The 25,339-nt window shown below is 41.2% G+C and overlaps 2 protein-coding genes across 2 annotated transcripts in view; one reads left to right on the top strand and one right to left on the bottom strand.

Annotated features, from left to right (window-relative positions):
• The window catches only part of LOC311116447 (NLR family CARD domain-containing protein 3-like), a gene marked incomplete at its 5' end in the record, with an annotated part of 33,113 nt that extends 28,755 nt beyond the window's left edge, over nucleotides 1-4,358 (bottom strand). The window contains one exon of the mRNA XM_084191532.1: nucleotides 4,292-4,358. Coding sequence (XP_084047658.1) covers nucleotides 4,292-4,358 — 67 coding nt within the window. The remainder of the gene's footprint in view (nucleotides 1-4,291) is intronic.
• A 10,664-nt stretch (nucleotides 4,359-15,022) lies between these two features.
• On the top strand, nucleotides 15,023-24,666 carry LOC311116448 (NACHT, LRR and PYD domains-containing protein 1-like; the record flags this gene model as incomplete). Its single annotated transcript, XM_084191533.1, has 4 exons — nucleotides 15,023-15,540; nucleotides 15,833-16,006; nucleotides 16,420-16,593; nucleotides 24,654-24,666. 4 exons carry the CDS (start codon nucleotides 15,023-15,025, stop codon nucleotides 24,664-24,666), a joined length of 879 nt encoding a protein of 292 aa, XP_084047659.1.
• Nucleotides 24,667-25,339: the final 673 nt, after the last annotated feature.

Here is a 25,339-nt window from a genome sequence, read left to right on the forward strand (position 1 = left end):
GGGCCGTATCCACAAACCATCTCAGAGTAGGAGTACTGATCTGGGATCAGTTTAGCCTTTTAGATCATAATGAATAAGATTATATGGACAGGTCCTAGATCAGCACTCCTACTATGAGGCCCAGTATCCTGTTTCAGGTCAGTTCTACCTTTCTGTCTGAAAATGGAATGTTCTGAACATCCTGAAATCATAGCTTCATACTAGACTTGGGTAAAGGGATTCATAATGTTAGGTACTGTATTTTAGATGAACTTGATTTCCACTGATCTTTGCACCTTTGGGACTATTCCATTCCATTTAAACAATAACTCGTAGTTGTGGTGAGAATAAATTGTGGTGTGACAGTGGCACTCTGCCTCCACCTAGTGGTGTCCCCACAGAGTTGTATATGGGGATCCCTCTCCACCTGCCATGTCATATCAACAAATATGGTTGAGGGTTTGCATCACTGGGTTCACTCAGGTGCTGTAGTACAGGACGTGTTCTGGATCTCTTTCTACACTGAGGACAGTCATAGTCTCCTGAAGGAGCAGGTTTCTCCCAGTATCTGGTGATGCACTGTCTGCAGAACCCGTGTCCACAGGTGATAGAGACTGGATCCCTCAGCACCTGCTGACACACTGCACACCTGGACTGATCCTCTGGCAGAGAGCTGAAGGAACATTATAAAAACATAAGGACATTGAGATCGTTCACTGCTATTTCTCAATGAATGTGATGTAATGATGAACTTTTTAACAGAGCAGAGTAAGCAACAGGTACTGATATATAGTTCTGTCCCTTTCTCGCCGACCCAGGAAGTGAACTCAAAACCCTCTGAACAATAAAAGGTACTGTTGAAAGTGATGTCTCTCTCATATTACCTTTGATCAAATGGCGTAGTTCTGCTGATAAAATGTGGAGATTGTCCATGGAACAGTCACTCTTCATAGAGACAGCTGGGTACTGGAGACTCTACTCTCTGGGTCTGGTTGGAGTCTCTGACAGCTGGGTACTGGAGACTCTACTCTCTGGGTCTGGTTGGAGTCTCTGACAGCTGGGTACTAGAGACTCTACTCTCTGGGTCTGGTTAGAGTCTCTGACAGCTGGGTACTGGAGACTCTACTAACTGGGTCTGGTTGGAGTCTCTGACAGCTGGGTACTGGAGACTCTACTCTCTGGGTCTGGTTGGAGTCTCTGACAGCTGGGTACTGGAGACTCTACTAACTGGGTCTGGTTGGAGTCTCTGACAGCTGGGTACTAGAGACTCTACTCTCTGGGTCTGGTTGGAGTCTCTGACAGCTGGGTACTGGAGACTCTACTAACTGGGTCTGGTTGGAGTCTCTGACAGCTGGGTACTGGAGACTCTACTCTCTGGGTCTGGTTGGAGTCTCTGACAGCTGGGTACTGGAGACTCTACTCTCTGGGTCTGGTTGGAGTCTCTGACAGCTGGGTACTAGAGACTCTACTCTTTGGGTCTGGTTGGAGTCTCTGACAGCTGGGTACTGGAGACTCTACTCTCTGGGTCTGGTTGGAGTCTCTGACAGCTGGGTACTGGAGACTCTACTCTCTGGGTCTGGTTGGAGTCTCTGACAGCTGGGTACTGGAGACTCTACTCTCTGGGTCTGGTTGGAGTCTCTGACAGCTGGGTACTGGAGACTCTACTCTCTGGGTCTGGTTGGAGTCTCTGACAGCTGGGTACTGGAGACTCTACTCTCTGGGTCTGGTTGGAGTCTCTGACAGCTGGGTACTGGAGACTCTACTCTCTGGGTCTGGTTGGAGTCTCTGACAGCTGGGTACTGGAGACTCTACTCTCTGGGTCTGGTTGGAGTCTCTGACAGCTGGGTACTGGAGACTCTACTCTCTGGGTCTGGTTGGAGTCTCTGACAGCTGGGTACTGGAGACTCTACTCTCTGGTTCTGGTTGGAGTCTCTGACAGCTGGGTACTGGAGACTCTACTCTCTGGGTCTGGTTGGAGTCTCTGACAGCTGGGTACTGGAGACTCTACTCTCTGGGTCTGGTTGGAGTCTCTGACAGCTGGGTACTGGAGACTCTACTCTCTGGGTCTGGTTGGAGTCTCTGACAGCTGGGTAATGGAGACTCTACTCTCTGGGTCTGGTTGGAGTCTCTGACAGCTGGGTACTGGAGACTCTACTCTCTGGGTCTGGTTGGAGTCTCTGACAGCTGGGTACTGGAGACTCTACTCTCTGGGTCTGGTTGGAGTCTCTGACAGCTGGGTACTGGAGACTCTACTCTCTGGGTCTGGTTGGAGTCTCTGACAGCTGGGTAATGGAGACTCTACTCTCTGGGTCTGGTTGGAGTCTCTGACAGACAAACTCCAATATATTTTCAAATCAAATCAAATTGTATTTTCCATATGCGCCAAATACAACAGGTGTAGACATTACAGTGAAATGCTTACTTATAAGCCCTTAACCAGCAATGCAGTTTTTTAAAGTAAAAAATAATATTTCATACAGTAATGTTGATCAGTAGTATCAGAAATCACCCTGGATCATTATTAAACCCCATAGTATTTCATACAGTAATGATGATCAGTAGTATCAGAAATCACCCTGGATCATTATTAAACCCCATAGTATTTCATACAGTAATGATGATCAGTAGTATCAGAAATCACCCTGGATCATTATTAAACCCCATAGTATTTCATACAGTAATGATGATCAGTAGTATCAGAAATCACCCTGGATCATTATTAAACCCCATAGTATTTCATACAGTAATGATGATCAGTAGTATCAGAAATCACCCTCGATCATTGTTAAACCCCATAGTATTTCATACAGTAATGATGATCAGTAGTATGAGAAATCACCCTGGATCATTATTAAACCCCATAGTATTTCATACAGTAATGTTGATCAGTGGTATCAGAAATCACCCTGGATCATTATTAAACCCCATATTATTTCATACAGTAATGATGATCAGTAGTATGAGAAATCACCCTGGATCATTATTAAACCCCATAGTATTTCATACAGTAATGATGATCAGTAGTATGAGAAATCACCCTGGATCATTAATAAACCCCATAGTATTTCATACAGTAATGATGATCAGTAGTATCAGAAATCACCCTGGATCATTATTAAACCCCATAGTATTTCATACAGTAATGATGATCAGTAGTATCAGAAATCACCCTGCATCATTATTAAACCCCATAGTATTTCATACAGTAATGATGATCAGTAGTATGAGAAATCACCCTGGATCATTATTAAACCCCATAGTATTTCATACAGTAATGATGATCAGTAGTATCAGAAATCACCCTGGATCATTATTAAACCCCATAGTATTTCATACAGTAATGATGATCAGTAGTATCAGAAATCACCCTGGATCATTATTAAACCCCATAGTATTTCATACAGTAATGATGATCAGTAGTATCAGAAATCACCCTGGATCATTATTAAACCCCATAGTATTTCATACAGTAATGATGATCAGTAGTATCAGAAATCACCCTGGATCATTATTAAACCCCATAGTATTTCATACAGTAATGATGATCAGTAGTATGAGAAATCACCCTGGATCATTATTAAACCCCATAGTATTTCATACAGTAATGTTGATCAGTAGTATCAGAAATCACCCTGGATCATTATTAAACCCCATAGTATTTCATACAGTAATGATGATCAGTAGTATCAGAAATCACCCTGGATCATTATTAAACCCCATAGTATTTCATACAGTAATGATGATCAGTAGTATGAGAAATCACCCTGGATCATTATTAAACCCCATAGTATTTCATACAGTAATGATGATCAGTAGTATCTGAAATCACCCTGGATCATTATTAAACCCCATAGTATTTCATACAGTAATGATGATCAGTAGTATGAGAAATCACCCTGGATCATTATTAAACCCCATAGTATTTCATACAGTAATGATGATCAGTAGTATCAGAAATCACCCTGGATCATTATTAAACCCCATAGTATTTCATACAGTAATGATGATCAGTAGTATCAGAAATCACCCTGCATCATTCATCATGTCAGACATTTCCCTCTATTTCTCCCCACATGGAACTGCTGATGTAAAAGGGCTTCATAAATAAATGATTGATATAACGTTGAACTCCCAACCTCCCAACGAGACTACAGTCTGTTACATTCTCACATTCTCCAAAGATCTTTGAGGAATTCCCCTTTTATAATCTATAATGTATGGCAGTAATCTTACTTTGGGTCAAAGGGCATTGGTCCACTGACAACATTGAGAGGATTGTACATGGACCAGTCATAGACAGACAGCTGGGTACTGGAGACAGCTCTCTGGGTCTGGGGGTTGGCAGTGCCCCCCTCCTCTCTCTCCTCAGAGACACTCATCTTAGGAGTGTGTTCCAACTTCTTGAATTACAGTGTGATAAAAAGACTCACACACCATTTAGGAGACACACACTTCCTTGATTAAACATTTACTTACTAGAGTTTACAGGATATCCTGCTCTGTCCTCTCTCCAGTTTAGAGTTAATATGATACCCTGCTCTGTCCTCTCTCCAGTTTAGAGTTCATAGGATATCCTGCTCTGTCCTCTCTCCAGTATAGAGTTTATAGGATATCCTGCTCTGTCCTCTCTCCAGTTTAGAGTTTATAGGATATCCTGCTCTGTCCTCTCTCCAGTTTAGAGTTTATAGGATATCCTGCTCTGTCCTCTCTCCAGTTTAGAGTTTATAGGATATCCTGCTCTGTCCTCTCTCCAGTTTAGAGTTTATAGGATATCCTGCTCTGTCCTCTCTCCAGTTTAGAGTTTATAGGATATCCTGCTCTGTCTTCTCTCCAGTTTAGAGTTTATAGGATATCCTGCTCTGTCCTCTCTCCAGTTTAGAGTTTATAGGATATCCTGCTCTGTCCTCTCTCCAGTTTAGAGTTTATAGGATATCCTGCTCTGTCCTCTCTCCAGTTTAGAGTTTATAGGATATCCTGCTCTGTCCTCTCTCTAGTTTAGAGTTTATAGGATATCCTGCTCTGTCCTCTCTCCAGTTTAGAGTTTATATGATATCCTGATCTGTCCTCTCTCCAGTTTAGAGTTTATAGGATATCCTGCTCTGTCCTCTCTCCAGTTTAGAGTTTATAGGATATCCTGCTCTGTCCTCTCTCCAGTTTATAGTGTATAGGATATCCTGCTCTGTCCTCTCTCCAGTTTAGAGTTTATAGGATATCCTGATCTGTCATCTAAAAATATTTAATGGCTGGACAAGAACAAATATACTTTTATATAGGTATGCTTTCTACACACCATGAGGATAAACCATTAACCATGAGGTGTAGCTAACTGTTTTCGTTACTGACAACTGGGGTTAGAGACAGACAGAGACTGAGAGAGACACAGACATCAAATACTCATGATCTTTGACCTTCCACCATTTCAGGCTTTTTTCACAGAAATTGCATGGTAACACTTTACATGGCAGATGATAGGCATTAAAATACATTAATAAAGCCCTAGACCATTTTAAATAATAGTATTTACATTTTCATCATTTAACATATGCTCTTATCCAAAGACACTCAAGGGCACATCTACAGTTTTTTTTACCTAGTCAGCTCAGGGTTTTGAACCAGCAACCTTTCGGTTACTGGTCCAACACCCTTATCCGCTAGACTACCTGCCACCAGTGTATGATGGGCATCTTACAACAACTACAGCTGACATTATTGTGGTCATGTTAAGTATTTAGTTTTTTATTGGGATCCCCAAATAGACGTTGCCAAGGCAATCATTTTTTTATTTATTTTTTTATTCAGGCTGCAAAGTAAGGATCCTAACAGGGATTACTTATGTATGATGTTGGTAGAATGTATACATTGGGATAGTAGTAAGGATCCTACCAGGGATTATTTATGTTTGATGTTGGTAGAATATATACATTGAGATAGTAGTAAGGATCCTACCAGGGATTATTTATGTATGATGTTGGTAGAATGTATACATTGGGATAGTAGTAAGGATCCTACCAGGGATTATTTATGTATGATGTTGGTAGAATGTATACATTGGGATAGTAGTAAGGATCCTACCAGGGATTATTTATGTATGATGTTGGTAGAATGTATACATTTGGATAGTAGTAAGGATCCTACCAGGGATTATTTATGTATGATGTTGGTAGAATGTATACATTGGGATAGTAGTAAGGATCCTACCAGGGATTATTTATGTATGATGTTGGTAGAATGTATACATTGGGATAGTTAGTAGTAAGAGGCCGGTGGGTAAATGACTAAGAATCAAGCCTCCTGTCAATTAGGGAGATTTGTTTCTTTATTGTGTGTTTAGTTGTACCTTTACCTTCCTGTAGTTGCTCATTTGGAAGGATTCTGTATGTAGGAATTGTCTAATATCCCTCCCAATGTGTTCTCGCAAGGGAGGTATTGAACGGGGGTGTCAATTTTGACCGCTACCTTTTTGAGAAAAAAAGTATTACTTGTTAAACAATCTCTTTCTCTGAGCAATTGTATTAGTATAAAATCATTTAATTTAATATTTTAACTTCTAAATTAGAGATATGTTGAAACTGGATCCGTCATAATGATTCAACATTTTATAGTATGCCATGGCCATTACTGGCCAAAGGTTAAACTACTGTTATGTTTATGCTATACTATGGTGTTGAGTCACTGGACTTTGACCAGATATTATTGCATCCAAAGATCAACTGTACCTAGAACATAGATACAGAGCCACTTGTCATCAGGAAGGTGCTCTCTCAGCACAACGGAAAATATCTCAATGACTTGACATGTTCTGGTTGTGAATACAGGCTACAAGGTAAGAATCTTCCAAGGGATTATTGTAAAGTGTGTAGGGAAATTAAAGATATGGTGTTATTATAGTATAGAGAATGACAGTAAAACACTCAGATCTAACAGTCCATTTCACCTGGGACAGGTACGTGTCAGTTCAATCATTCAAAATGGCGCTAACTGGGCGTAGGCAAGTCAGATTCAAAAACATATTTTTGTTCATATCTCGTATTATATGATTCGTATATCGTGGTTATTTTACAATTTGTAAAAATGTTAATGTATCATAGTTCTAAATCATCTTTCAGAATATCAGAACATTTGTTGTTTTCTAAATTACAATGAGCTCCTGCTTCCTGTGTAATTTTGTATGAAACCTGAACGTACTTTTCTTAACATTGATATTATGAATTAAATTCAATAATATCATAATTATAGCAGACCTGTTGAACAAAGCAACACACTAGAATGAGTGGAATTATTACAAGAGAAAGTGAGACATTATTATCATTTTTATTTTATTTTAGTTTTAGATCAGCTTTAATATTTCAGATAGATTGTAACTTCCATCAATCCCCCATTATTATTATTATTACTATTATTAGTTCCACTACATGGAGAAAAGGTTAACAATACCAGTCATGACATTTACATTTCAGTCATTTAGCAGACGCTCTTATCCAGAGCGACTTACATGAGCAATTAGGGTTAAGTGCCTTGCTTAAGGGCACATCGACAGATTTTTCACCTAGTCGGCTCGGGGATTAGAACCAGCGACCTTTCGGTTATTGGCACAACGCTCTTACCCACTAAGCTACCTGCTCACTAAACTACGTGTTGATGTGATTGCATTAAATCACCTGACTGTTTGGACGTGTCTGTTAGTAAATGTTTTATTTCTAAGAGATAATGAATAAAATAGAACAATTGACCTTCAATAATTAGTTGTCACTGTGTTAACCACAACCAAACTGTTGGATCTCTGTTTAGGGGTCAGTGCTCTAAAATGAGTCTCTCTGGGGAGAGAGAGGAGGGGGGCTCTGCCTCTAAAATGAGTCTCTCTGGGGAGAGAGAGGAGGGGGTCCCTGCCTCTAAAACAAGTCTCTCTGGGGGACATAACACCAAAGCTAAGAGGTGAGATGACAATGTTGTTTAAGAATTTATAAGGAGTTTATTTCTAAAACGTTATATCCACAATTTTTTCACGTTTGTTATTTTACATCAGAAATGATTGCTTATGGGTACCTTCATGTGCGTGTAAAATATTGTTGTTCTAAGATTTTAATTAATAGATTTTTGCGTATTAATTTTTGTTAAGCAAAACGCTATATAGCTGGAATGAAACGTTTGTATCCTGTATATTTGACTGTGATATGTGGTTGTCTCACCAGCACACACACACACACACACACACACACACACACACACACACACACACACACACACACACACACACACAGACACATCTTTACCATCATACACACACACATCTATAGAAGTTTTGCATGACACAATCATTTATCCTACTCTTAGTTATTGTCTAATATGTTGTCATGCAGAACCTTATTGTTTTTACTAATTCTGATTGTTGTTACAAGCGGAATTTTGACAATACTACCGTCAAATCAACACACTCTTCACTCCTGTTTTAAACAAAAAGGGTTCTATCGCTTGCTTAATATATGGAACCACTAAAAGTTCTATATAGAAACCTTTTATAGGGTTCTTTGATCAGAACTCTAGAGGTTCTTCTTCCCTGAACCAAAATGGCTCCATATAGAACCCTGCATGGTGTCATTTATGAATTATGGCTACTACTACTAAATAAGAATATTTTTTGCTAAGAATATAATTTATAGGAAAATAGGAATGGTTGAAAAATCCCAATATTCATTAAAAATTATCCTTAGAAATAGCAGTGCTGGGGGTTTGGAAAGCCATAGTCAGTCAATCAACAATAGAATAATACTCTTATGAAAAATATTGATCTTTAACTTACAGTCTGTGGATACTATGCGACTAGAAAGGTTAAAAATGCATGTAAGACATCACAGCACAGCTGAAAAAAATATGGCAGGTGGAAATCAAAAGAGGATGTTCTACGGAGATAGGTGGGCGGGGCTGAGAGTAGCAGAGGGGTGGGATTAAAAAATATAATGATCTGTAATAGTCATTACTGTAAACACTATAGATGTCTGAGTACTATCTATCCAAAATGTAATGTGTATAATTAATTATTATTATTATATATATAAAAAAGTAATTACTGTGTATAAAAGTATTGTATGGGGGGTAGAATTTATCTTCGTTATATTCAAACACACTGGTGGCCAGGGAGGCATCTCTTTGTTCGAACGATGGCCCAACTCTGGCTGACTTCTTTACAATACAATACATTACAATACAGTACAACTTTGTCCATTAGTTCCAGCAAACAACAAAAATGTATTTTCTGCTCCGTTCATAACCCCCCCAAACAGCAGACCTCACACATACAGTTGAGACCAGGACAGGTTCAAGCTGCAGTGCAGCGCCCCTGGATGGAGAGCATGTTGTGGGGTTAAGGGCCTTGCTCAAGGGCCCAACGAAAGGTGATTGTTTTGAGGACGTGGACCCAGCAGCCCTCCAGTGATCAGATCAATTCCGCCCGTTCTTTCCAGCGCCTGGCCCGGGATTCAAACTGGACACTTTTCGGCTACAGGTCCAACGCCTGCCACAGCTCCAACTAATTTGCCGCTGGGCAGAAACCTGATTTAATATTCAGAAATAAGCATGAGTTAATCTGCCAAAATGAAGACAAAATGTTATGCAGACATCATTATTATGATAACATACATTCAGTTGTCATCAGCAGCAGCCACAAGAGAGAGCATCTGATAGTTCTGGGTAACTGCCAGACTGAGCAAAACATAGATAGTGTGTTAAAAGTCATGTAATGATTAACTAGGCTATTGAATCACCAAGACTTATTATACATCATTATTATACAGAAATCATTGCCAAAAGCTGAAGAGAAACTGTTGCATGTAGGTCTATATTATTATGGATTGATCATATAGAAATATAGAAACATTATTTAAACTACTCCAAAGCAATTACATGTGGCGCAGGAACCACTGACTCGCTGCATTATTCTATAGTATTATCAAGACACCTGCTGTTAATTCTTAACTGGTTAGGACAGCTCATGAGGTGTCCTAAATATCTGCCGACTAGGTGGGACTAGAGGCTTCATGCATAGCTTGAATTTATACCCATAAGTGTAAAATGTCTTTATTCTCAGCACTTATACGACCAATATTCTACTCTGAGACACTTTGTGGATATGGGCTCAGATCTCAAAATATTGTTATAAAAAAACTTTGAATGTTTCTTTTACATATAAAAATAAATAATTGAATATTACTAATGTAAGCCAGTGTAAAGACTGGGTTATGTATGCACTCACTAACTGTAAGTCGCTCTGGATAAGAGTGTCTACTAAGTGATTAAAATGTAAATGTAAATGTATTGTGTTGCACTGCTCATGTCCGCGTTCTGGAACTGTCCACGTCCACGTACGGTTTGGCGCCAAGCATATTGTCCAGTTACGCACAGAGTGGGCAGAGGTGAAGTTGGGGAACAATGACAGAGTTTGTTACAGTGTTGAGACCCCGAAGTTTATTGTTCAATTTGCTTTTTTTGCGTAATGGTCAGTGACAGTATGAGTGTAGCCAGATCCTTTTCACTCGCTATCCTTGTTTCATCTTGTGGTTCACCGCATTCGTCATCATCCTCGAGGGACAGACGAACGACCTGCTAGCTAGCCAAGCTAGTCGGTACAGCTAGCTAAGCTAGCTACTCTACCAGCAGCATCCTAGTTATCCTAGCTACCACTACATCATCACCGGCTGCCTGCATTTCTTGTGGACCGATGGAGCTCCCCGGTTGTTTCTTCCACCTGTTAAATCCCGTGGAGGGCTTCTCCCTCTCTGGTTGACGGATGTTGGCCTCTGTCCGGTTCTCCTCTCTTCACTAAATGGACGGTAACTTTAGTGTTTAACCCCTCTGTGTCCAAGGACTGAAATTATTTTCGGGGCGCCTCAAGTTACATTTTTTACAACGTTTATTTCTGATAAAATTAGTTCATTGCATCCGCCATGGAGCCCAGTTTCATAATATTACCTTCTGTCCCTGGTTATGAAGTAATCGCGAAAAAACAGGCCTTATGTTTGGGTATTTTTCACCCTACCAGCTCCTATTAGTTCTATTGAGTTCCGTGACACCGACTCGCCTTCAGAACGTTCTATTCCCAGCCCATTGTTCTGCGTCACAATGCAGCTTCACTATTGTTATCAATGAGACCTGCCTGCGTTAACCCTGTAGGTTTACCTCAGGTAACTTATTATTAACAAGGTTACGGCTACTTGGTGAGCGTTAACCCTGTAGGTTTACCTCAGGTAACTTATTATTAACAAGGATACAGCTACTTGGTGAGCGCGCTCACTGTTCACCTGAGTACACACTGTTCACCTGAGTACACGTTGTTGTGAGCCACAGTTGAAGACATAGCCATCAAACATTAAACATTTTGTGGTCAGAAAAAATGAGATCTAAACAAAACGCATGTAACTGTTTTCTTTTTCAAGATTATTATATTAAATATTTCCAATAGATGGGAGCATAAGACCACGAAGCATCAGTTATAGGCTACAAGCAGCAATATGACATAAAATAGCTTGCAACCAAAGACTATATGTCCCATGATTTTCTAAAATGGTCACTCATTACTTTAGTTAGCTATATATCTCGTATTAGGCCTGTGATGCTTTTGGAAGAGCAATTAAATAGTGACTATAGCAGGTGTTGAACCCCTGGTAAATAATCAATAGTCAGATGCTCCAACATCAAAGTCCCTATGGGACTCCCAATCACGGCCGGTTGTGATACAGGAATCGAACCAGTGTAGTGACGCCTCAAGCACTGAGATGCAGTACCTTAGACCGCTGCCGCCACTCGATAGTAATTACTCAGAATTTCAAAATATGACATTTTCTAGTTCATTTTACCACTTACAACAATAACATAACAATTTATAGCATAACAAACAATGAAACTGACATAAACAACATACATTTAGTTAATTATATATATATATATATATATATATATATATATATATATATATATATATGTTTTTAAAACTATTTATTTAGATGGGTGACCTTATCTGACTGTGTAAAACCTAGCAGTACTACTTATTTATCTGAGAGTGAGGCAGATATTATTACTGTGTAAAACCTAGCAGTACTACTTATTTCTCTGAGAGTGAAGCAGATATATTATTACTGTGTAAAACCTAGCAGTACTACTTATTTCTCTGAGAGTGAGGTAGATATATATTATTACTGTGTAAAACCTAGCAGTACTACTTATTTCTCTGAGAGTGAGGCAGATATATACTATTACAGTGTAAAACCTAGCAGTACTACTTATTTCTCTGAGAGTGAAGCAGATATATTATTACTGTGTAAAACCTAGCAGTACTACTTATTTCTCTGTGAGTGAGGCAGATATATAGCATTTTGCAAAAAAACATGATTATTTGTCTCTCTGAAATGAAACCATCAAGTGATAGATTTTAAACAAATACATGTCTGTCATTGAACAACCCCATACCATGATTAGATAGTGAGAAAACACACCAATCTCTTTCATAATTTCTTTAAACAATGAAAGTTAATTTATGAACATTTCTGAAAATGGATATATAGCGTTTTGGAATGAAACTCTTGTTTCGCCATCTGAGCTCAGAGTAGATGAGAGACGTAATGTTTGTCTCTGTTGTGTTGAAGCCCAATCAAGCAGGAGAGACCAGCTTCCCCTGTACCCAGCTGTGTGTCCATGAAGAGTGACCAGTCTATGGATCCTGCTATAATGTTTAGAGAGGGAGACTTTTCTAATGAACAAAGGTAAGAAGAACTCATGGGTCATGGTCAGTGAGTTAAACAACAATGTCTCTAGTCATTTCTCCTCTCCCATTTTACCATTTATTTTTGTTGTATTCATAATCCATAGGCTAATAATTTTTTTCCATTTTCATAGTCCTACAACAATATTAAACAAACACTACATTCCCTCCCTGTGTGTGTGTGTGTGTGTGTGTGTGTGTGTGTGTGTGTGTGCACTCCCTGGATGAGGAGATGTAATCTCATGTTTTGTCTGCAGAAACCAACAGGAGAGATCAGAGTCAGAGATTCTCAGTGGTCAGTCTTCCCAAAGTCATCAAACAGACCTGGCCTCCATATTCAGTGTATGTGGTCCTGTTATGTACATTTGTTTTTGTTTACCTCAAGTAAAGTTATTCTGTCAATCATTCATTCATGTGTTAATGAGAAAGCATTTAGTCTCTTGCTTAACTTATTTACTTGATTTATTTCAGTTGCTTGAAGAGAATATTATGACATTTGTGAAGAAGGAGCTGAAGATGTTCAAGAGGATTCTTAGTCCAGAGAGGGGGCTCTGAAGATCACACTGCACGTCCTGAGGAAAATGAACCAGAAGGAGCTTGCTGACACACTGGAGAAAAGTAAGAGCTGTCTGCCTCATGTTGAATGCTGTTTTAGAACATTTAAAAGCTGTAGCTAAAGTACAGCTAAAGTAGCTGTGTAACTCAGTGATATTGTAGCAGCCTTAACACCACACCTAGTGACCTCATCAAGGAGAGAGAGAGAGAGAGAGAGAGAGAGAGAGAGAGAGAGAGAGAGAGAGAGAGAGAGAGAGAGAGAGAGAGAGAGAGAGAGAGAGAGAGAGAGAGAATACCAATAATAATTTAATCAGTCACACCAGTCTGTAATGCATTATGAAAACATTTATACAGTCAGTTAAGCAAAGAAATGATTATAATTTAAAATGTTATAACAGTCCTAGATTACTGTAGGCATTAAAACAGACGTATTATTAATATCCTCTGTGTTATTTCTTCATTCAGATGAACTTGCTGTGATTTGCCAACGTGAACTCAAATCTAATCTAAAGAAGAAGTTTCAATGTGTATTTGAGGGGATCGCTAAACAAGGAAACCCAACACTTCTCAATAAGATCTACACAGAGCTCTACATCACAGAGGGTGGAACAGGAGAGGTCAATAATGAACATGAGCTGAGACAGATTGAGACAACAACCAGGAAACAAGCAAGAACAGAGACTGCAGTCAAATGTAACGACATCTTCAAACCCTTAACTGGACAAGACAAACCTATCAGAACTGTGCTGACAAAGGGAGTCGCTGGCATTGGAAAAACAGTCTCTGTGCAGAAGTTCATTCTGGACTGGGCTGAAGGAAAAGCAAATCAGGATGTCCAATTTGTATTTTCATTCCCTTTTCGGGAGCTACATTCGATGAAAAAGAAAAAAACAGACTTTCATTGAACTTCTCAATCACTTCTCAGTGGAAACCAAAGAATCAAGAATCTCCAACTACGACAAGTACAAAGTTCTGTTAATCTTTGATGGTCTGGATGAGTGCCGACTGCCCCTAGACTTCCAGAAGAACAAGATATGTTGGGACGTCACAGAGTCAACCTCAGTGGATGTTCTGCTGACAAATCTCATCAAGGGAAATCTGCTTCCCTCTGCTCTCCTCTGGATAACTACGCGACCTGCAGCAGCCAATAAGATCCCTTCAGTGTGTGTTGACCAGGTGACAGAGGTACGAGGGTTCAATGATCCACAGAAGGAGGAGTACTTCAGGAAGAGATTCAGTGATCAGGACCTGGCCAACAGAATCATCTCACACATAAAGACATCAAGGAGCCTCCACATCATGTGCCACATTCCTGTCTTCTGTTGGATTTCTGCAACAGTCCTTGAGCACATGTTGAAACATAAGACAGAAGAGATGCCCAAGACTCTGACTGAGATGTACACACACCTTGTGGAGTTTCATACCAAACAGAAGAATGAAAAGTATCTTGGGAAAGAAGAGACAGGTCCACACTGGAATAAAGAGAGCATTCTGTCACTGGGAAAACTGGCTTTCCAACAGCTTGTGAAGGGCAATCTGATTTTCTATGAAGAAGAGCTGAAAGAGGCTGGCATTGATGTCAATGAAGCCTCTGTGTACTCAGGATTGTGCACACAGATCTTTAAAGAGGAATGTGGGCTGTACCAGGACAAGGTGTACTGCTTTGTGCATCTGAGCATTCAGGAGTTTCTGGCTGCTGTATATGTGTTCCTCTCATTCATCAACAACAATGAGAATCTAATGGATGAATCTCAATTAACGGCCAGGAACCTTTCTGTGAGGATCAGACACAAGCGTAAAGTTACCTTCTACAAGAGTGCTGTGGATAAAGCCTTACAAAGTGAGACAGGAAACCTGGACCTGTTCCTCTGCTTCCTTCTGGGCCTCTCACTGGAGTCCAATCAGAAGCACTTACGAGGTCTACTGACAAAGACAAGAAGCAGCTCACAGAGCCATGAAGAAACAGTCAAGTACATCAAGAAGAAGATCAGGAAGAATCCCTCTCCAGAGAGGTGCATCAATCTGTTCCACTGTCTGAATGAACTGAATGACCATTCTCTTGTGGAGGAGATCCAAAGCTACCTGAGATCAGGAAGTCTCTCAGAAGTCAAACTGTCACCTGCACAGTGGTCAGCTCTGGTCTTTGTGTTGCTGACTTCAGAAAAGGAGCTGGATGTGTTTGACCCGAAGAAATACTCCAGATCAGAGGAAGGTCTTCTGAGGCTGCTGCCAGTGGTCAAAGCCTCCAGAGCTGCTCTGTGAGTACATAAAATGACATTTAAGTACTAATCATCAGGAAGAAATATTCAGTTTAGAGAAATATATGTATTATAATATGTATATAATGTATAATATTAAATTGAAAAACTTACTGAATCAGTGCATTGGTGTTCACATTAGTATAACAATATGACCATGCAATTCTAGGAGACAGAAGATTAATATATATATTGTTTAAGAGAATAAACCAAATGCATCTGCCATTGTCCTTCTACACTACTGGTGTTAAATTAACAGTGTGTTTGTGAAATCATGATGATGTCTTTGCAGGCTCTCATTCTGTGGACTCACAGAGGAAGGCTGTGCTTCTCTGGTCTCAGCTCTGAGGTCAAACCCCTCACACCTGAGAGAGCTGGATCTGAATAACAATATCATGAAGGATTCAGGATTGAAGCTGCTCTCTGCTGTCCTGGAGAATCCCCACTGTAAACTGGAGACTCTGAGGTCAGTAGTCCTGTAGTTGGTCAACAAGTGATAACTGTTCACCAGATCCACATGTGTTTACCAGGCACACATAGTCCACACCATATGTGTTTGGACAGTGAAGCTTACAGTTTTACATTTGGCGCTATGCTCCAGCATTTTGGATTTGAGATAGAATGTTTCATATCAGGCAACAGTACAGAATGTCACCTTTTATTTGAAGGTAATGGTGAGAGGTTAGCATATTTTGTTGTAGCCTCTGTAACTTTCTCACTCATTATTATTCATGATTCATTCATGATCCTTCTCAATCATGGCATCATCAGGATTACTTTAGTAGTGTTTAGAATCATGTTATCTACTCACTTAGAAAGAAAATGACTCAACACCAACGAATAGCAGTGTGGTTTTAATATGATTTGACTCTTTGTCAGGCTGTCAGGCTGTCTAGTCACAGAGGAAGGCTGTGCTTCTCTGGTCTCAGCTCTGAAGTCAAACCCCTCACACCTGAGAGAGCTGGACCTGAGCTACAATGACCTGAAGGATTCAGGAGTGAAGAGGCTCTCTGCTGGACTGGGGAATCCCCACTGTAAACTGGAGACTCTGAGGTCAGTATTCCTGTATCACTCAATGAACACACACACACAGGATACATACACACACACACACACACACTGGACACACACACACACTGGACACACACACACACACACTGGACACACACACACATTCTGGACAGACACACACACACTGGAGACACACACACACACACACAAGGATTAATTTAGTAGTGTTTAGAAACATGTTATCTACTGTTAATAATGATACATTAATTCATTTATATATACAGTATCTGTCAAAAGTTTGGACACATCTACTCATTCAAGGGTTTTTCTTTATTTTTACAATTTTTACATTGTAAAATAATAGTGAAGACATTAAAACTATGAAATAACACATATGAAATCATGTAGTAACCAAAAAAGTGTTAAACAAATGAAAATATATTTGAAATTCTTCAAATAGCCACCCTTTACATTGATGACAGCTTTGCACACTCTTGATATTCTCTCAACCAGCTTCACCTGGAATGCTTTTCCAACAGTCTTGAAGGAGTTCCCACATATGCTGAGCACTTGTTGGCTGCTTTTCCTTCACTCTGCGGTCCAACTCATCCCAAACCATCTCAATTGGGTTGAGGTCGGGTGATTATGGAGGCCAGGTCATCTGATGCAGCACTCAATCCCTCTCCTTACACAGTCTGGAAGTGTGTTGGGTCATTGTCCTGTTGAAAAACAAATGGTAGTCCCACTAAGCCCAAACCAGATGGGATGGCGTATCGCTGCAGAATGCTGTGGTAGCCATGCTGGTTAAATTCTAAATAAATCACAGACAGTGTCACCAGCAAAGCACCCCCACACCATAACACCTCCTCCTCCGTGCTTTACGGTGGGAACTACACATGCGGAGATCATCCGTTCACCCACACCACTTCTCACAAAGACACGGCGGTTGGAACCAACAATCTCAAATTTGGACTCCAGGCCAAAGGACAAATGTCCACAGGTCTAATGTCCATTGCTCATGTTTCTTGGCCCAAGCACGTCTCTTCTTATTATTGGTGTCCTTTAGTAGTGGTTTCTTTGCAGCAATTCGACCATGAAGGCCTGATTCACACAGTCCCCTCTGAACAGTTGATGTAGAGATGTGTCTGTTACTTGAACTCTGTGAAGAATTTATTTGGGCTGCAATTTCTGAGGCTGGTAACTCTGATGAACTTATCCTCTGCAGCAGAGGTAACTTTGGGTCTTCCATTCCTGTGGCGGTCCTCATGAGAGCCAGTTTCATCATAGTGCTTGATATTTTTTGCGACTGCACTTGAAGAAACTTGAAAAGTTATTGAAATGTTCCTTATTGAATGACCATCATGTCTTAAAGTAATGATGGACTGTCGTTTCTCTTTGCTTATTTGAGCTGTTCTTGACTTAATATGGACTTGGTCTTTTACCAAATAGGGCTATCTTCTGTATACCCCCCTACCTTGTCATAACACAACTGATTGGCTCAAATGCATTAAGAAGGAAAGAAATTCCACAAATTAACTTTTAAGAAGGCACACCTGTTAATTGAAATGCATTCCAGGTGACTACCTCATGAAGCTGGTTGAGAGAATGCCAAGAGTGTGCAAAGCTGTTATCAAGGCAAAGGGTGGCTATTTGAAGAATCTCAAATCTCAAATATATTTTGATTTGTTTAACACTTTTTTGGTTACTACATGATTCCATATGTGTTATTTCATAGTGTTGATGTCTTCACTGTTATTCTACAATGTAAAAAATAGTTTTAAAACAACAAAACAAAAACTTGAATGAGTATGTGTGTTCAAACTTTTGACTGGTACTGTATATATACATATATGAATAGATATGGCAGGTTTCAGGACTCTGATGTATCTGAAAATGTTTAAAAAATATATTTTCACCACCAAAGAATAGCAGTGTGGTTTTAATATGATTTGAATCTTTGCAGGCTGTCAGTCTGTGGAGTCACAGAGGAAGGCTGTGCTTCTCTGGTCTCAGCTCTGAAGTCAAACCCCTCACACCTGAGAGAGCTGGTTCTGAGTAACAATGACCTGAAGGATTCAGGAGTGAAGCTGCTCTCTGCTGGACTGGGGAATCCCCACTGTAAACTGAAGACTCTGAGGTCAGTATTCCTGTAGTTGGTCAACAAGTGATAACTGTTCACCAGATCCACATGTGTTTACCAGGCACACATAGTCCACACCATATGTGTTTGGACAGTGAAGTTTACAGTTTTACATTTGGTGCTATGCTCCAGCATTTTGGATTTGAGATAGAATGTTTAATATTAGGTGACAGTACAGAATGTCAACTTTTATTAGAGGGTATTTTCATACATAGCTGTTTTACAGTTTAGATAGGAAAGCACTTTATGTGTCTAGTTCTCCCATTTGAAAAAGTCGTAATAATTTGGACATATTCACTTATATTGTATTAAAGTAGTCATAAGTTTAGTATTTGGTCCCGTATTCCTTACCTGCAGTGATTACATCAAGCTTGTGATTCTACACACTTGTTGAATGCATTTGCAGTTTGTCTTGGTTGTGTTTTGGATGATGTTTTTCCCAATAGAAACTGAATGGTGAATAATGTCCTGTCATTTTGGAGTCACTTCACTTGTATTGTCAGTAAGAATAGAAGATGTTTCTGAACACTTCTACATTCATGTGGATGCTACTATGATTATGAATAATCATGAATGAATCGTGAATGATGATGAATGAGAAAGTTACAGAGGAACAAGGATCATACCCCCTCTGTTATTGGTAATGGTGAGAGGTTAGCATGTTTTGTTGTAGCCTCTGTAACTTTTTCATTCATTATTATTCATGATTCATTCATGATCTTTCTTAATCATGGCATCATTAGGATTCATTCAGTAGTGTTTAGAAACATGTTATCTACTCACTTAGACAGAAAATTACTCCAGTCATCATCCACCATTCAGTTACTATTGGACAAAACATAACCCAAAACACAACCAAAACAAACTGCAAATGCAACCAACGAGTTTGGGACCAAAAACTAAACTTTTGACTACTTTAATAGACTATAAGAATTGGTCAAAATACTTATGACTTCTTCAAATGGGGGGACTAGATACATAAAGTGCTTTCATTTCTAAAAGGGGAAAGAGACTTGTATAAAAATAACTTCAAATAAAAGGTGACATTATATACTGTCACCTCATATGAAACATTTGATCTCAAATCCAAAATGCTGGAGTATAGAGCCACATTTACAATGTTATCTTCACTGTCAAACTAGATATGGTGTGGACTGTATACTCAATACAATCTAAATCTGATACCTCACTGTCTGTCTTTTGACTGATACTGCTTTTTAAACTGCTCTGGTCAGTCTACTCAAATATTTGTACTATACATGTTTCTCTCTACAAGCAATATTATTATAATTTCTAATAATGATACATTCATTTATGAATAGATATGGCAGGTTTCAGGACGCTGATATATCTGAACATTTTGAAAAAATATACTGCCACTATTTTCACCACTAAAGAATAGCAGTGTGGTTTTAATATGATTTGACTCTTTGCAGGCTGTCAGGCTGTCTAGTCACAGAGGAAGGCTGTGCTTCTCTGGTCTCATCTCTGAAGTCAAACCCCTCACACCTGAGAGAGCTGGATCTGAGCTACAATCACCCAGGAGACTCAGGAGTCAGACTGCTCTCTGCTGGACTGGAGGATCCACACTGCAGACTGGAGAAACTCAAGTATGTAGAGGGTTTATGTCAATGTTCATATCAGACATGTTGGAGTTATCAGGCTAGTTAAGACAAACATTCTGACCACCACTTGGACTAAGTTATATAAAGACTGTGTGGTGTGTGTGTGTGTGTGTGTGTGTGTGTGTGTGTGTGTGTGTGTGTGTGTGTGTGTGTGTGTGTGTGTGTGTGTGTGTGTGTGTGTGTGTGTGTGCACGTGTATCAGTGTATCACACACACACATACACTGGACACACATACACACTGGACACACATGCAAGTGCACACGATGAACACAAACACACAGGACATACACAGACTGGACAAACACACACTGGACACATACACACAAAGGACACAGACACACACACACTGGTCTCACACACACACACACACACACAGTGGCCCCACACACACACACAAAAAGGAAACACACACAAACTGGACACACACACACACTCACACAGACACACACACACACACACACACACACACACACTGGACACACACACACACACACATATTCACACACACACTAGACACACACACACACTGGACACACACACACACACACACACACACACACACACACACACACACACCGGAAACACAAACACTCTGGACACACACACACACTCACACTGGACACACACACACTCAACTGGACACACACACACGCTGGACACACACACACACACATCCTTGACACACACACACACTGGGCACACACACACGCACACACACACACACACACACACGCACACACACACACTGGACACACACACACACACACTGGACACACACACACACACAATGGAAACACACACACTGAAAACAAACACTCTGGACAAAAACACACACACACACACTGGATCACACACACACACACACACACACACTCACACTGGATACTCACACATACACTGGACACACACACACACACACACACTGGACACACACACACACACACACACACACACACACTGGACACACACACACACACACACACACACTCACAAATGGACACACACACACACACTCACACTGGACACACATATACTCACACAAACTGAACCAACACACACTAACACACTGGATCCACCCACACACACACTCACTGATTCACACTGGACACACACAAAATTGGGAAAAAAAACACACTGGACACACACACACACACATACACACACACACACATTGGATAAAACACACTAGACACACACACACACACGCTGGACCCACACACACACACTGGACACACACACACACACAAACACTGGACACACACACACACTGGACACACACACACACTCACACTGGAGACACACAAACACACTCACACTGGACACACACACACACATACTGGAAACACACACACTGGACCCACACACACACACTGGACAAACTCACACACACACACTGGACACACACACTGAACACACACACTGGACACAAACTGGACACACACACTCTGGACACACACACACACACACACTGTACAAACTCACACACACACACACTCACACTGGTCACACACACCCACACACTCAAACTGGACACACACACACACACACACACACACACACACACACACACAATGGACACACACACACACTGGACACACACACACACACACACACACACATCCTTGACATACACTGGACACACACACACACACTCACACTGGAGACACACAAACACACTCACACTGGACACACACACACACACAAACACACTCACACTGGACAAACTCACACACACACACACTCACACTGGTCACACACACCCACACACTCAAACTGGACACACACACTGGACACACACAAACATACTGGACACACACACACACACTCACACTGGAGACACACAAACACACTCACACTGGACACACACACACACACACACTCACACTGGACAAACTCACACACACACACACTCACACTGGTCACACACACCCACACACTCAAACTGGACACACACACTGGACACACACACACGCACTGGACACACACACACACACACACACACACACACTGGACACACACACACACACTCACACACACTCACCCACCCACACACACACAAACTGGGAAAAAAAAAACACTAGACACACACACACACGCTGGAAACACACATACGCACACATACACACACACACAGACACAGACTGGACACACACACACACACAAAAAGGAAACACTAACACAGGACACACACACACACACACACACACACACACACACACTGGATCCATACATACACACACTAGACACACACACATACACTGGACACACACACACACACACTCACACATACATTGGACACACACACATACTGGACACACACACACACACTGGACAAACACACACATACACTGGACACACACACACACTGGACACACACACACACACACACTCACACTGGACACACACACACTGGACACACACACACACACTGGACACACACACACATACACTGGACACACACACACACTGGACACACACACACACACACACTCACACTGGACACACACACACTGGAAACACACACACACACACTGGACACACACACACACACACACTCACACTGGACACACACACTGGAAACACACACACACACACTGGACACACGCACACACACACTGGACACACACACACACACACACTTGACACACACGCACTCTGGACACACGATCACACACACACTGGACACAAACACACTGGACACACACACACTGGACACACACACACACACACTGGACACACACACATACACTGGACACACACACACTGGACACACGCACACACACACTGGACACACACACACTGGACACACACACACACTGGACACACACACACACATACACTGGACACACACACACTGGACACACACACACACACACTGGACAAAAAGGACACATACACAAAAAGGACACACACAGGACACAAACACTGGACACACACACACACACACCACACACACACTTGGACAAAGTTATATGCTGACTGTGTGTGTGTGTGTGTGTGTGTGTGTGTGTGTGTGTGTGTGTGTGTGTGTGTGTGTGTGTGTGTGTGTGTGTGTGTGTGTGTGTGTGTGTGTAAGTTCAGGTGTATCCCTCAATGACTGTCTGTTCTTCTGCTTACCGCTACAGTGTGGAACATGGTGGAGAGAACACAATGAAACCTGGACTTAGAAAATGTGAGTGTTGACTGCTGTGAAGAATATGACTAAGAATAAGTCTTAATTCAAGTGAAGTCAAAGTCAAAGACCACCATCATTACTTACTTGGTCATATTACATATCAGCTGTAGTTCTACAGAAGCACAAATCAGGGACACCAAAGTTTACAAAGAGTTGCTTTGACAGTGTGTGTGTCTGTGTGTGTGTGTGGCGTGTTCATGTTACTTTAGAAATGTGTGTTTGTGTGTTCATGCATGCATGAAGGTGTGTGTGTGTTCAGGGTGTGTGTGTGTGTGTGTTCAGGATGTGTGTGTGTTTGTGTGTGTGTGTGTGTGTGTGTGTGTGTGTGTGTGTTTGTGTGTGTGTGTGTGTTCAGTTTGTGTGGGTGTGTGTGTTTGTTCAGGATGTGTGTGTGTGTGTGTGTGTGTTCAGTGTGTGTGTTTGTGTGTGTGTGTGTGTGTGTGTGTGTGTGTGTGTGTGTGTGTGTGTGTGTGTGTGTGTGTAATTAACAGGAATAAGTGTGTTTTATATTACCATACAGTATAACATATGATCATTCAACAAGTCTCAAGTTACCTTAACTTCTCCTTTTGATACCTAGAAACATCTACATTAAATGAATTAGTGAAAAGTGAGTTAACATTCTAATGTGAATGATGATGATTTCTAATATTGTGTCTGGTTTCATCCATCAGATGTCTGTGATCTCACACTGGACCTAAACACAGTAAACAGACTCCTCTCTCTGTCTGAGGAGAACAGAAAGGTGACATGGAGGAGAGAGGAGCAGCCGTATCCTGATCACCCAGAGAGATTTGAGGTCTGGAGACAGGTGCTGTGTAGAGAGGGTCTGACTGGGCGCTGTTACTGGGAGGTAGAGTGGAGTGGGGAAGGGGTTGATATAGGAGTGGCATATAAAGGAATCAGCAGGAGAGGAGGGGGTATTGACTGTCTGATTGGATGGAATGATAAGTCCTGGAGTCTGTACTGCTCTGACAACAGTTACTCTGCCATGCACAATATTAAGTCCACTACCATAGACGTCCCCTCCTCCAGCTCCCACAGAGTAGGAGTGTATCTGGACTGGCCAGCCGGCACTCTGTCCTTCTACAGAGTCTCCTCTGACACACTGACCCACCTGAACACATTCCACTCCACATTCACTGAGCCCCTCTATCCAGTGTTTGGGGTTGATGATGTTGACTCCTCAGTGTCCCTGTAAATAATAACCATGGTAACACTGACACACACACACACACTGGACACAAAAACACTGGACACTGTACACACACACACACACACACTAGACACACACACACACACACACACACTGGACACACACACACACACTGACACACTGGACAGACACACTGGACACACACACACACACTGGACACACAAACACACTGGACACACACACACACACACACACACTGGACACACACACACACATACTGAACACACAAACACACTTGATACACACACACTGTACACACACACTGTACACACACACACACACACTGAACAAAAACACTGAACACACACACACCGGACAAACACACACTGGACACACACACACACACACACACAGGACACACATACATTGATCACACACACTGGACAAACACACCCACACACTGGACACTGTACACACACACACACACACACACACACACACACACACACACACACACTACACACACACACACACACACACACACACACACTGGACACTCACACACACACACACACACACTCACACACACACACACTGGACACACACACACACTGGACACACACACACACACTGAACACACACACACCGGACAAACACACACTGGACACACACACACACACACACACACAG

This window comes from Coregonus lavaretus (assembly GCF_964263955.1).
Source record: "Coregonus lavaretus genome assembly, contig: HAP1_SCAFFOLD_960, whole genome shotgun sequence".
NCBI classification, from domain to species: Eukaryota; Metazoa; Chordata; class Actinopteri; order Salmoniformes; family Salmonidae; genus Coregonus; species Coregonus lavaretus.